The 11513-nt window shown below is 36.8% G+C and overlaps 3 protein-coding genes across 5 annotated transcripts; 1 reads left to right on the top strand and 2 right to left on the bottom strand.

Annotated features, from left to right (window-relative positions):
* Nucleotides 1-426: 426 nt before the first annotated feature.
* On the top strand, nucleotides 427-7929 carry LOC142549039 (oxaloacetate tautomerase FAHD1, mitochondrial-like). Of its 3 annotated transcripts, none has more exons than XM_075657778.1 (8): nucleotides 427-556; nucleotides 1246-1430; nucleotides 1519-1684; nucleotides 2191-2243; nucleotides 2406-2468; nucleotides 3146-3196; nucleotides 3269-3386; nucleotides 7554-7929. In XM_075657778.1, the coding sequence occupies exons 2-8, from the start codon at nucleotides 1317-1319 to the stop codon at nucleotides 7649-7651; spliced, it is 663 nt and encodes a 220-aa protein (XP_075513893.1). In that variant the 5' UTR covers nucleotides 427-556; nucleotides 1246-1316; the 3' UTR covers nucleotides 7652-7929. The 3 variants fall into 3 exon arrangements, with proteins under 3 accessions (XP_075513893.1, XP_075513892.1, XP_075513891.1); XM_075657777.1 differs by having other exon boundaries at nucleotides 436-556; nucleotides 1211-1430; XM_075657776.1 differs by having other exon boundaries at nucleotides 441-560; nucleotides 1216-1430.
* Nucleotides 3393-5275, bottom strand: LOC142548312 (uncharacterized). Its single transcript, XM_075656620.1, has 3 exons — nucleotides 4852-5275; nucleotides 4653-4726; nucleotides 3393-4570 (listed from the first exon to the last, which is right to left on the bottom strand). Exons 1-3 carry the CDS (start codon nucleotides 5273-5275, stop codon nucleotides 4055-4057), a joined length of 1014 nt encoding a protein of 337 aa, XP_075512735.1. The 3' UTR covers nucleotides 3393-4054.
* On the bottom strand, nucleotides 4858-7537 carry LOC142549038 (uncharacterized). Its single transcript, XM_075657774.1, has 2 exons — nucleotides 5776-7537; nucleotides 4858-5676 (listed from the first exon to the last, which is right to left on the bottom strand). The coding sequence occupies exons 1-2, from the start codon at nucleotides 6248-6250 to the stop codon at nucleotides 5378-5380; spliced, it is 774 nt and encodes a 257-aa protein (XP_075513889.1). The 5' UTR covers nucleotides 6251-7537; the 3' UTR covers nucleotides 4858-5377.
* Nucleotides 7930-11513: the final 3584 nt, after the last annotated feature.

Below are 11513 nucleotides of genomic sequence, written 5' to 3'. Positions count from 1 at the left end.
GTGAGTCTTGCACAAAAACCTTAAACTTATATATATAGTCTTTAACACGTAAACGTTAAACAAAGTGTTGGCTAGAAGATGCTACCTTCAGTCTAGACTAGGAGTTCAGTTAGGCAGTAGCATGAGCCTAAGATGAGTGAGTTTGTACAAGGTGTTGTATAAATCAAAGTCTTCTAGTGGATCCTACCCGATGTGGTAGAAAGGGTAATATCATAGCAGTTGAAGTCTCCGAACATCAATAACATATCTTGTGTCTTCAACTGTTTAGAAATTAATAATTACTTAATTTTTTTTAGCCTTTAACATTTTTATAAAAGCAATTCCTCCTGATCAATAAAATATGATCATTTATGTTATCAATTAGATTTTTTCTAAAACAGAACATTTAAAATAAATAAATAAATAAATAAATATATATATATATATATATAATTTCAAATAACATACATGTCAGATCAGAGCAAATCTGCCACTCCGAAGCCAATTTTCGGTGGACTCGTGAACAAGGCTACTTAGCTATTTGGATTTCTCCTTCAGATTTTCGGGTTTTCAAGGGGTACGTCTCAATTTGAAATTTCTTCTTGCTTGCATATCATACTTCTATTTTAATTCGTCTGCTGTTTCTGGAGTTTATTGTTTTTTACTGGCCAATTATCATTTAATATCTGTTTTGACCCAAAAAATTAAGATAAAAAACGAATGATGATCGATGACCGATTCAGGGAATTTGTGGGGTTGAGAGTTTGGTGAAATTGGACTGAATTATGTATAGTGGGTTCTAAGTTTTGAACACTCTCTCAAATGCTTATGTATTTTGTTAAAATTGTTTTTGTACTTTAAAAGAATTAGATTTGTATAATTTTCCCAACTTAAGAAATAAACAAGTTTTGATCAGGGATGTTTCTGAGCTGGTTCGAACAGATTCGAACTGAATTTTTTGACTGGTTCCGTTTAAAAGAGTTATTTCAACAAACCAATTTGATTCAGATAGCTATATATGAAGAATTGAAGAAGTAAACACTTAGAGTCCTCATATTAACAATTTGTTAAAGTAGAAAATAATGTAGGAAGGTGAAAACCATGAGACCCTATTCCATTCAAAAGTTTACTAATAATTCAATGTCCCCAAAAGTGTATGTTCTTTGTGTGCTTCCGTAGTCTTAAGTATGGAATAGTATTCACCAGCGCGACTCTTACAAAACCCATACAGACAAGCTGATGCACGTATGTTTGCTCTGATCCAAGTTTCATCGCCGTTGAGTAACCTTCTGACCGGGAGGTATAGAGTTTCTAAAACATTGTCGAGATCACTGAAAATGGCCAGCTCAGCATCAGCATATCAGAATCTCCTTGCTGTCAGCACAAAAATCATTGCTGTTGGACGCAACTATGCCGCACATGCGAAAGAACTTGGAAATGCCATTCCTAAAGTAAAATTTAAAATTTACTTTGTAAGCCGTTGCAGCTTTTGTGGGATATGTTTGACCAGCTAAATTTGATTAATGTTGTCTTTTGAAGGAACCAGTGCTCTTTATGAAGCCAACATCATCGTATCTGGAAAATGGTGGGAAAATTGAAGTGCCGGAGCCGCTGGAGGCACTGGATCACGAGGTTGAGCTGGCTGTGGTCATTGGTCAGCGTGCCCGCAATGTATCTGAAGCAGTGGCCATGAATTATGTTGGAGGTACCGTTTTGGAAAATCCCATGTCAATAGCTGAAATCGTTGTTCCCAGCTGAGATTATGTTGTTTAGCATTAGGCTTCTGTTAGTTTTTGTTCTTTCCAATTTTGAAGGCTGAAACTGCAAATACAATATAAGCTGTGAAACTACTTGAAAAATATGTATGTGACTGCTTATCAAATTTTAAGCACCCAAAAGGTACTATAGGTGAAAAAAGTATTAGATATATACCGAAATAGTCCTGGACTGTATCCTTACGTTGCATCCAGAAGAAAAGTGTTGATTATAAGGCCTATAATGCAAGGACGAATCTATGAAATTAAAGAAGAGGGCAAGATGAGGTGAGGAGGTAGCTTAATGGATTTATGGAAGTAAAAATTCAGTTTTGAAAAATTAAATGTAAAAATCCAGATTTATTTTTGTATGAGTGGGCAATTGTGTCCGCTAGCATACTTTTAATTTGTGTATGGATTTTCACATGATGAACTTGCTGAACTTTTGCAATTCCAGGTTATGCTCTTGCTTTGGATATGACTGCAAGGGAGATCCAATCGGCTGCAAAGGTTTGCGTTATATTTTCAGCTGCAGTAATCCATTCCTAATCAGTTGTATATGAAATAATTTTGAATTATTCTCATAGTGCTGTTTTACTCTTTTTGGTGCCATCTTTCTTGTCCCTATGCACATTGTTGAAGTATTTTTACCTATTTAGATTCATTCTAAAGTCTGCAGGTCTTCCTTGGACCACAGCTAAGGGCCGAGATACCTTCACGCCTATCAGCTCTGTTGTAAGGCTGCTATCAGTATACAATATCACCTTATATTACGTGATGAATGGTGCCACTTATCTTTAAGGTCCACTATGACTATAGCCCAGGGGTATCACCATACGTTTCGGTTTTAACTTATTTTTACACAAAAGAACTTAACCAGACAGCTACTTTTGTTTAGTGATTGTCAAAGTTCTTTGACATGCCCATATGAAATGCATTGCTGAATTCTTCTTTTGTAATCGTCCTGGAGACAATTCTTGTCATGTTGCTACATCACGGTTGTTCTAGTGATAGTTAAACCGAGTAGTGTGTTTTAGTCCCATAGGCCATAGATCCATGGGAGAAACTATTTAAACGATAATTGTTGAAGATCCGATGAGATCATATTGGATAAGTTGGTTTCTCCATTTATATCTTTTATCAGCTTTTATCCTTTAGCTGTAATTTAAATATTTGGATAGGTTAGGTTGTTAGCTTGCACTTTTGCAGTATATATTAGTGTAGCACTGTATTCATTTTTTCAAGTGAAGTGAATAAGAATTCCTCACCTCATCATTATCTTCATAAATCCCGCAATAATGCTACATGTATTTTCGTTTTTTGTGACAAATTGACAACGATCTGTTGTTATGACCTTTTGCTTCTGAAACATTAAAGCATCATTTTTAGGATTTTCTTTTTTATCGATGCAGTTGCCCCCTTCGAAGGTGCCAGACCCTCATAGTTTAGAATTATGGTTAAAGGTATGACAATTCTTTTATTTTTAACATGCTACACATCCTGGGGCTTATGCAAATGAAATTTTTCTGATGAAGGTTGATGGAGAAATACGACAGAAAGGCTCCACGAGTGATATGATATTTAAGATCCCGTTGTTGATCAGCCACATCAGTTCTCTCTTTACGCTTTTTGAGGGAGATGTCATTCTGACAGGTACGGAAATGTTAAATTATGCCTGCTTAGATTAAATATTTGACGTTATGCTTTTCAAGTGATTTGTCTCTTTCCAAACTATTTATTTACCTTTTACTTGAGCTATTTTATCATTTTGATGGTGCTGAAAATCAAGCACATTAGAGGCCATGATCAGCTTAAATATATATTACTACTATCTTCAACTCTGTAAGACTCGCGAATCTTGTTTTGGCATATTGCTCCTCTTGTTCTACTTGCTAAACCAACGGCAAGTAGACTTGTTTATCCCGTTGAGAAACACTCCACTACAAAATGGCATGCAAAATAATGTCGCATCCATCTAGCTTCACGATTGTTATATTATCATCAGCATAATCATTATGAAACCATAGTTGTCAAGGCGCTAGGCGACGTCAAGGCGACGAGCCACTGCCTAGCGCCCGAACGCCTAGGCGACAAAAGGCGATCGCCTAGCCACGAGGCGATAATATAGAGAGAATGTATTATATATTTATGTTCTACTAAAAATCAACTATTAATAATAATGAACTATATGAAAACCTAAATATATAAAGCTTCAAGTAACAAAAAACAAAAATATCTCAATATTGTCGATAAATCAACACATTCAAATCTTAATTCTTATGCTAGACAATTTAATTTTTCCAAAACAATCTAGACTCAGATCAATCACTTTCTAATTCAATCATTTCATCTACATCACCATCCTCCACATTTTCATCAATGTCTGAATAATCATCTTTCAACACATCATCATCAAACTCTCCCTCGTCAGTAGATTCTTCATCTACATCCATTGGTGATTGTAGAGCATGAGTAGTTTGGCTTGTCATCCGACCTCTTCGTCCTCCCCTACCTTTGCCTCTAGAAGTTGAAGCTCCCCTATAAATAGGGTTCGAGGTCCGTTGTTGTCTAGTATGTCTGGTTTCTTCTTCTACTCCAGCAGCCTCTGCTACAACGTTCCATGTCAAAGTATCATCATCATCATCAAAAACAGGTTCCTCTCCAGCTTCCATCATTCCAATCAACCACTCATTATTACAATCATCAATATTCCTCAAAACTATAGGATCTCTTTTATCCTTCTTAGCCGCACGAGCCTTGAGTGTTTGATTGTACTTCACATATACCAAATCTCTTAGTTTCTTGTGATCAAGTCTATTCCTTTTCTTTGAATGTATCTGTGACACGAAACCATCATAAACTATAAATTGAAAAGAAAAGTGAAAGAAGTCGTGTAATACCGTAATAGTATTTACTCACATGCTCAAATATGCTCCAATTCCTTTCACAACCCGAAGCACTACATGTGAGGCTAAAAACTTTAATAGCAAATTCTTTCAAATTTGGAGTACCATTGCCAAACATTTTTCACCAATCCACTGAAAAAAAATGTATCTCATCATTTTCATTTGATATTTAAGTATTTAACTATTTAACTTCTTGCAAAAAAAACACATACCAGGCACCATTGGTTGGTCTTTATTATTCCTTGCTCTAATGGCAAATTCGTTGCCGAACAATGACTCCGAGTTCTTATATACCGGCAACTCCTCCATAATAATCTTATCCCTCACGTCATGGCTTGGAATCAATCTTTGTATGCATGCAAACAACCCATTTGTGACTTCTGCATCCGTCTCAACTTTCGGATTGTGATAGTAAAAATATGGGTTTAAGTAGTATCCTGCCGCGTGCAAAGGATGATGAAGCTGATTATCCCATCTAGCATCAATAAATTCTAACACTTTTTTACATTTCTCTCTGTTGTTATCAAAAGACTTGAGAATTGTTTCTTTTGCTCTGTCCATAGCTTCATAGATATAACCCATCGCTGGCCTTGTTTCATTGTCGGCAATGCGAAGAACCATCACTAGAGGACACATCACTTTAAGGGTGTATGTCACATTATTCCAAAATGAAGGCTTGAAAACAGTATCATTTGCCTTCTTACCCTTTATATCATTTGACCATTTACTTTCTATCCACTATGTTGATATGAACATTCTCTTCAAAGCCTTTTGTCGTTTGTGGAGGCTTTGCAAAATGAGAAATGTAGTAGCAAAATGGGTGACTCCATGTCTTGCCAGCTCTTTGTTTCCAGTAAATTCTCTCATCATGTGCAAAACACCTCCATGATTGTAAATGTAACCAACAAGAGCAATTGCTCTAGAAATAGTCTTCCGAACCACCTCAATTTTGCCAATATCCTCTAGCATCAAATCAATGCAATGAGCAGCACATGGAGTCCAAAACAAATTCGGTCTTTTTGCTTGTAGAAGTTTACCTACAAAAAAAAGAGTACAAAACAAAAAAGAATCAAATTATGTTATATGTAATATGTAATATAATATCCAAGGAAATAAAATTTCAATACTTCACTTACCAGCTAAAACATAATAGCTGCCATTGTCTGTAATCACTTGCACGACATTTTTCTCTCCCACACGCTCTACAAATCTATCAAGCAACTCATATAACAGGGTTCCAGTCTTGACATGGGCGGATGCATCCACAGATTCCAAGAACATTGTTCCTTTGGGTGAATTAACCAAAAAGTTGATCAATGTTCTATGCTTCCTATCAGTCCACCCATCAGACATAATTGAGCAACCATATTTCTCACATTCATCTCTGTTTTCTTTCAACAACTCATTTGTGTAGGCAATTTTTTTCTGTAAAAGTGGTACCCTCAATTCATGATAACTTGGTGGTTTCAAATTCGGCCCGTACTGACCTATGGCTTCAATCATTTCCTTGAAGCTATCTAAATGGGCAGCATTGAAAGAAATCGCAGCTTGATACATGAAACGAGCTATCTTTTGAACTGTTCGATTTCTAAGCTCTTTATCACAAGGCATCGTTTATGTTTGTTTGCCTCAATTTCCCCCCTTTGGTTTTCTTCTTCGTGATAAAGAGATCCATCGGCCCAGACGGCCCTTTAACACTGCCACTTCCACTTCCAGTCTCGTGTATGGAAGTCAAACTTCTCTTTTTGCTTGGTTGTACATCTTCTTCATCGTCTTCATCTTCATCGATATCAAGAAAGCAAAAATCTTGCTTCATTCCACCGCAAGCTCTCAATGTTTGCTTCTTCTTTTCATTCATATAATTCAACATCTCATCACGGACACTTTGAGGACACTCTTTGCATTTTCTGACATTTTTTGAATTCCCAGCAATATGTTGTTTGGCTCGAAAAATTCCTCCATTGGACGTGAAGCCACAAAACCTACACGTCACACTATTAGTATCATTTGGATTTTTCAAATAACAATGCTTCCAACCGGGGTCTCTCTTATTATCCCCATCTGGTTGTGTGTTTTCTGATTGAGGATGAGAAGCCATAATTAGATATCTGCTGCAGACAAGAACAACTCCAAGTTACTTGAAACAGAAGCCTGCGCAGAGAATAACTGGTCCAGGAGCCTTCAATCGGCAGAGAATAACAGGTCCAGGAAGCTTCAATCTTCAATCGGCAGACAGAGCATGGTGCGCAGAAGCTTCAATCGGCAGGGGTTGATAATAGAATACGTATCGACATGCAAAACTAGGCTATTTTTTTAAAATAAATTACTTATGGGCTGAAATTAGTTATGGGCTTATTTAGTTGGGCTTTGGGTCATTAAAAAATAAAGGAGAAGCCTGCTTATGCGATGCGCACAGGCTGCTGCAAAGAGGCGATTCGCCTGGAACGCCCATCGCCTGGAGAAAGGCGGTTTCAAGGCGCCAAAGGCGCTCGCCCAGCCATGCACGTCGCCTGGTTGTCAACTAAGGCGCTGAAGCTCCGCCTAGCGTCTAAGGCGCGCCTTTGACAACTATGTATGAAACACGAGTTACTTAATCTCAAGCGAGCAAGATTTGGTTAAATAGATCGTGTTTCTCCCTTGTGCTATGTTTGAAAAAACATCTTGATGATCCATGAATCATCTGAGTTTTGTCCAATAACATCGAACCAAGTTAACTTGGCATCCTGACATTCTCTTTGATTATACTATTTGTATATTCTACTACTTTCCTGCAAGCACCTTTAACAATGAATGTCAGTCGTACTTCTGGTTTTGTTTTTAATCTTTTCCAGTTCAACCATTTCTACAGTTCTTCTCGTTCAATCAATATTTATGCACACGCATCCACTTATCATTCGCATATCGGCTGATGCAGGCACTCCTGAAGGTGTTGGTCCGGTTAAGATCGGTCAAAAGATTGAAGCTGGAATTACAGGTTTGTTCGACATACACTTTGATGTTGGAAGAAGATGAAGAGAGTCCTAAACACATCCATGTCTATACCATCGAATGCTTATGTGTTGCTTGAAGTTATGTTCTCTTTCAATTCCTATATCGAATTGTACAATCTGAAGCTAAAGAATAAATTCAGAATGGACCTGGCACAAGATTTTAATCTATTGTTTTTGGTAAAACCTGGAGTTGGAAACTGAAACCACTGTACTTGTGACACTTTTTGTTACTGTAAGAGACAAGGTAGATTCATGCTCACTATTCTCAATGGTAATATATGGACATGATAGAGTTGAGTACTAGCTAGTTTTCTATATTCAAGCGCCAACTTTTTAGCTATCTCGAAGTTCAGTTTATTCCTTATGGCTCGACTCAAATCTGGGATTCTAACTTAACCATCAAACTCCCTTAAGCAAATGCTCTAAGTCGGGCTCTAACTTGTGAACTTGTATTAAGCTCATGGATTGAAATTTAACCTATACCATTAAGTAAATAGACAAATAGCAATTAACTTTGGTTTTTAAAATACATAAAAAATCTTTCCCAAAATATTCCTTTCTCACATTTCTCATATTTTTATCATTAAAAAACACAATAAATAAAAAGAAAAAAGAAATTAATATATTTCATATAAGTTTTTATGCAGTATGTGCATATTTCTACATATATACATACATCACGTGCTAAAATCTACTATTTTTTTAATAAAAAAAAATATTGAGGATTAGAACCTAGTCTCCTAAATGAGAGAAGTCATGTTTTCAAGCCAAGATTCTTGGCCTTAAAAACTACTAATTAAAGATGTACAACTCGGAGGTTTCGCATAATCTGGCCCATGATGCCCATTACCCCCACCCTTGTAATTGTCATCACAATTTAGTGACCAATAGATTCCAAATCGAGGATACAGATTAGAAGAGTAAAATGTAAAGCAAAAACTAAAATATAAAACAACGGGGCACCAACTTCTAATCACCTCTCAAACATTTACCATTGAATAGCATAACCGATGGAACTACAGACGCATAAGGTTTTATTTTAATTTTGAGACAATCTAACAATAATGAAACCGACCATGTTAACTCAGCTGTGGTGACTGCCATCGAGCGATATTCAGCCTCCGAACTTGATCTCGAAACAGTTGGTTGTTTCTTAGAGCACCAAGAAACACAGTTTGCACCAAGAAACACACAAAAACCAGTTGTGCTTCTTCTAGTTGTAGGACAACCACCCAATCAACATCACTAAATCCATAGAGTGAAATCGGGCTTTGAGAGAGATAACGAATACCAATAGATTGATTTCCTTTGAGGTACCTTAATATACGTTTTACAGCCTTGAAATCAGCCATATTGGGATGACTAAAGCTTTGACAAACACGGTTGACAAAATGAATAATATCAGGCCTTGTGAATGTAAGATATTGAAGCGCACCAACTATATTGCGATATGTAAAAGCATCTACTGACTCATCATCTTGAGTGGTTGGCCGATCTTTGAGCACCATTGGCGTTTTGTTCGGAGAGCTGTCAAGCATTTTGGTTCGTTGAAGTAAATCCTTAATATATTTTGTTTGTGACAAAAACAGACCACCAGGGAAAGGCTTGACCTCAATGCCGAGAAAATAATGTAAAGGACCTAAATCCTTTATCGCAAATTCATGTGCCAATTTACTAATTAACATTTGTATAAGTGAGCTATCATTTCCAGCAACAAGAACATCATCAACATAAATAAGAAGAATGATTGTAACTGTGGCACAGTGGAGTATGAATAATGATGAATCAGATTTGCTGCAAGAAAATCCAAGATGGAGAAGGAACTGTGACAAGCGATCAAACCAGGCACGAGATGCTTGTTTGAGTCCATGTAAGGACTTTTTCAGCAAGCATACATGACTTGGATGTTGCGCATCAAGACAACTTGGCGGTTGTTCCATGTAAACTGTCTCCTTAAAATGTCCATGTAGAAAAGCATTTTTCATATCAAGTTGTCTCATGTCCCATCTGAGAGAGATAGAAAGAGCAATAACAAGTCGAATTGTGGTTGGTTTAACCAACGAACTGAAAGTTTCAGTGAAATCAATTCCATCCATTTGTGTGAACCCTTTTGCTACTAATCTAGCTTTATAGCGATCAATCGACCCGTTGTCATGATATTTGATGCGAAAGACCCACTTTGAGCCAACAACATTAGCATTTGGTGGTCGAGGGACAAGCTGCCAAGTCTCGTTTGAATATAAGGCTTGCAACTCCTCATTCATGGCAGCAACCCATTTTGGATCTTTGAGCGCCTTTTGAGAGTTTTTGGTTCAGAGTCTTGACTGGTAGCTAGAAGAACATAGTCTTTTAGATGACTTGACAAACAACGATCATGCAACGGTCGTGTAGAAGTAGCATTGTTTGATGATGAAGGATGCATTCCAATCTGCTCATCATGAGGCATAGAAGATAAAGGATTAGAAACCGATTCGGGTTGAGATGTGTCATTTCTTGAACATGAGACTTCAAGAGAATTGATTTCGTCATTTTGGCATTTATCGAATGAGTTGTCAAGAGATTGTGATTCCATATTTGTTGCACAAGAATTATTAGATTGAGATGCCCCTGCAAGAAAAATAGGATCATAACAATCTATATTTTTAATAGGCATAGTACTTTCTGAAATTGATTTTGGAATATTGGTTTCTGGTAGTTCCTTTTGATCAACTCCAATCCATTCATCCATAGAAGGAAATTCAGATAAAATAAGCTCCGAAGAAGTAAGTGAAGAGCTGGAAGGCTTGTAAGGAAACACTTCTTCATTAAAAATCACTTCGTGATATAAAAACTTGTCGAGTCCGAGGTTCTAAACAACGATAACCTTTATGAATGGAGTTGTAACCAACAAAGACACAAGAATAAGTCTTCTTGGCAAATTTTGATCCACCCCGATATCGAAGTGATAGGAAACATTGGCATCCTAACACCCGCAAGCTGCTATAATTTGGATGCTGCTTGTAAATTTTGTAGTATGGAGTGTCATTTTGCAAGACTGGAGATGGCAATCGATTGATTAAATAAACTGCTGCAAGAAAAGCTTCAACCCAAAGAGATAGAGGCATGTTGGCATGAAATATCATTGTTAGACCCATCTCAACAATATGGCGATGTTTACGTTCGGCGACTCCATTTTGTTCAGGAGTTCCAGGACAGGAGACATGAACATCAATTCCACAATCATATAGAGAAGCTATAAACTTTTTAGAGCTAAATTCACCTCCACCATCGCATTGAAAGACTTTAATTTTTCTGTGAAATTAACCAATTTCTTGAACTTTATGAAACAATCAAAAATGTATGATTTCTTCTTTAAAGGATAAAGCCATGTAAATCGTGAGAAATCATCCACAAAGATCACGTAATAACGACAACTTTGATTAGAAGACAAAGGTGCAGGACCCCATAAATCACAATGAATCTTCTCAAGAGGATACGTCAATGTTTTATTTAATTTTTGAAATGGCAATTTACAACTCTTTCCCATTTGACAACTAACACATATTGTAGGTTTAGATATCCAATGGACAATATCTATAATTTTCTTTTCTTTCAAGATATGTAAAACTTTAGAGCTGGGGTGTCCAAGACGTTGATGTCATATACTAGCAGAAGACCCGCCTTTCCTTATTGCACTTAAAGCCTCTTGAGAAGTTTCTTCCAAAGCATAGAGTTGCCCTTTCTTATGCCCTCTCACTATTGTTCTTTGGAATCGATCCTTAACAACAAATCAGATACAGTGAATTCAAGAGTACATAAATTATCTAAAGCAAGTTTACCAATCGATAATAAATTCTTTTTCAATTCAGGGACACCTAGAACATCTTTCAAATTTAAGCTGCCCA

Source organism: Primulina tabacum, chromosome 6 (genome assembly GCF_025594145.1).
Source record: "Primulina tabacum isolate GXHZ01 chromosome 6, ASM2559414v2, whole genome shotgun sequence".
Classification (NCBI taxonomy): domain Eukaryota; kingdom Viridiplantae; phylum Streptophyta; class Magnoliopsida; order Lamiales; family Gesneriaceae; genus Primulina; species Primulina tabacum.
This window is presented reverse-complemented; position numbering and strand designations above follow the sequence as displayed.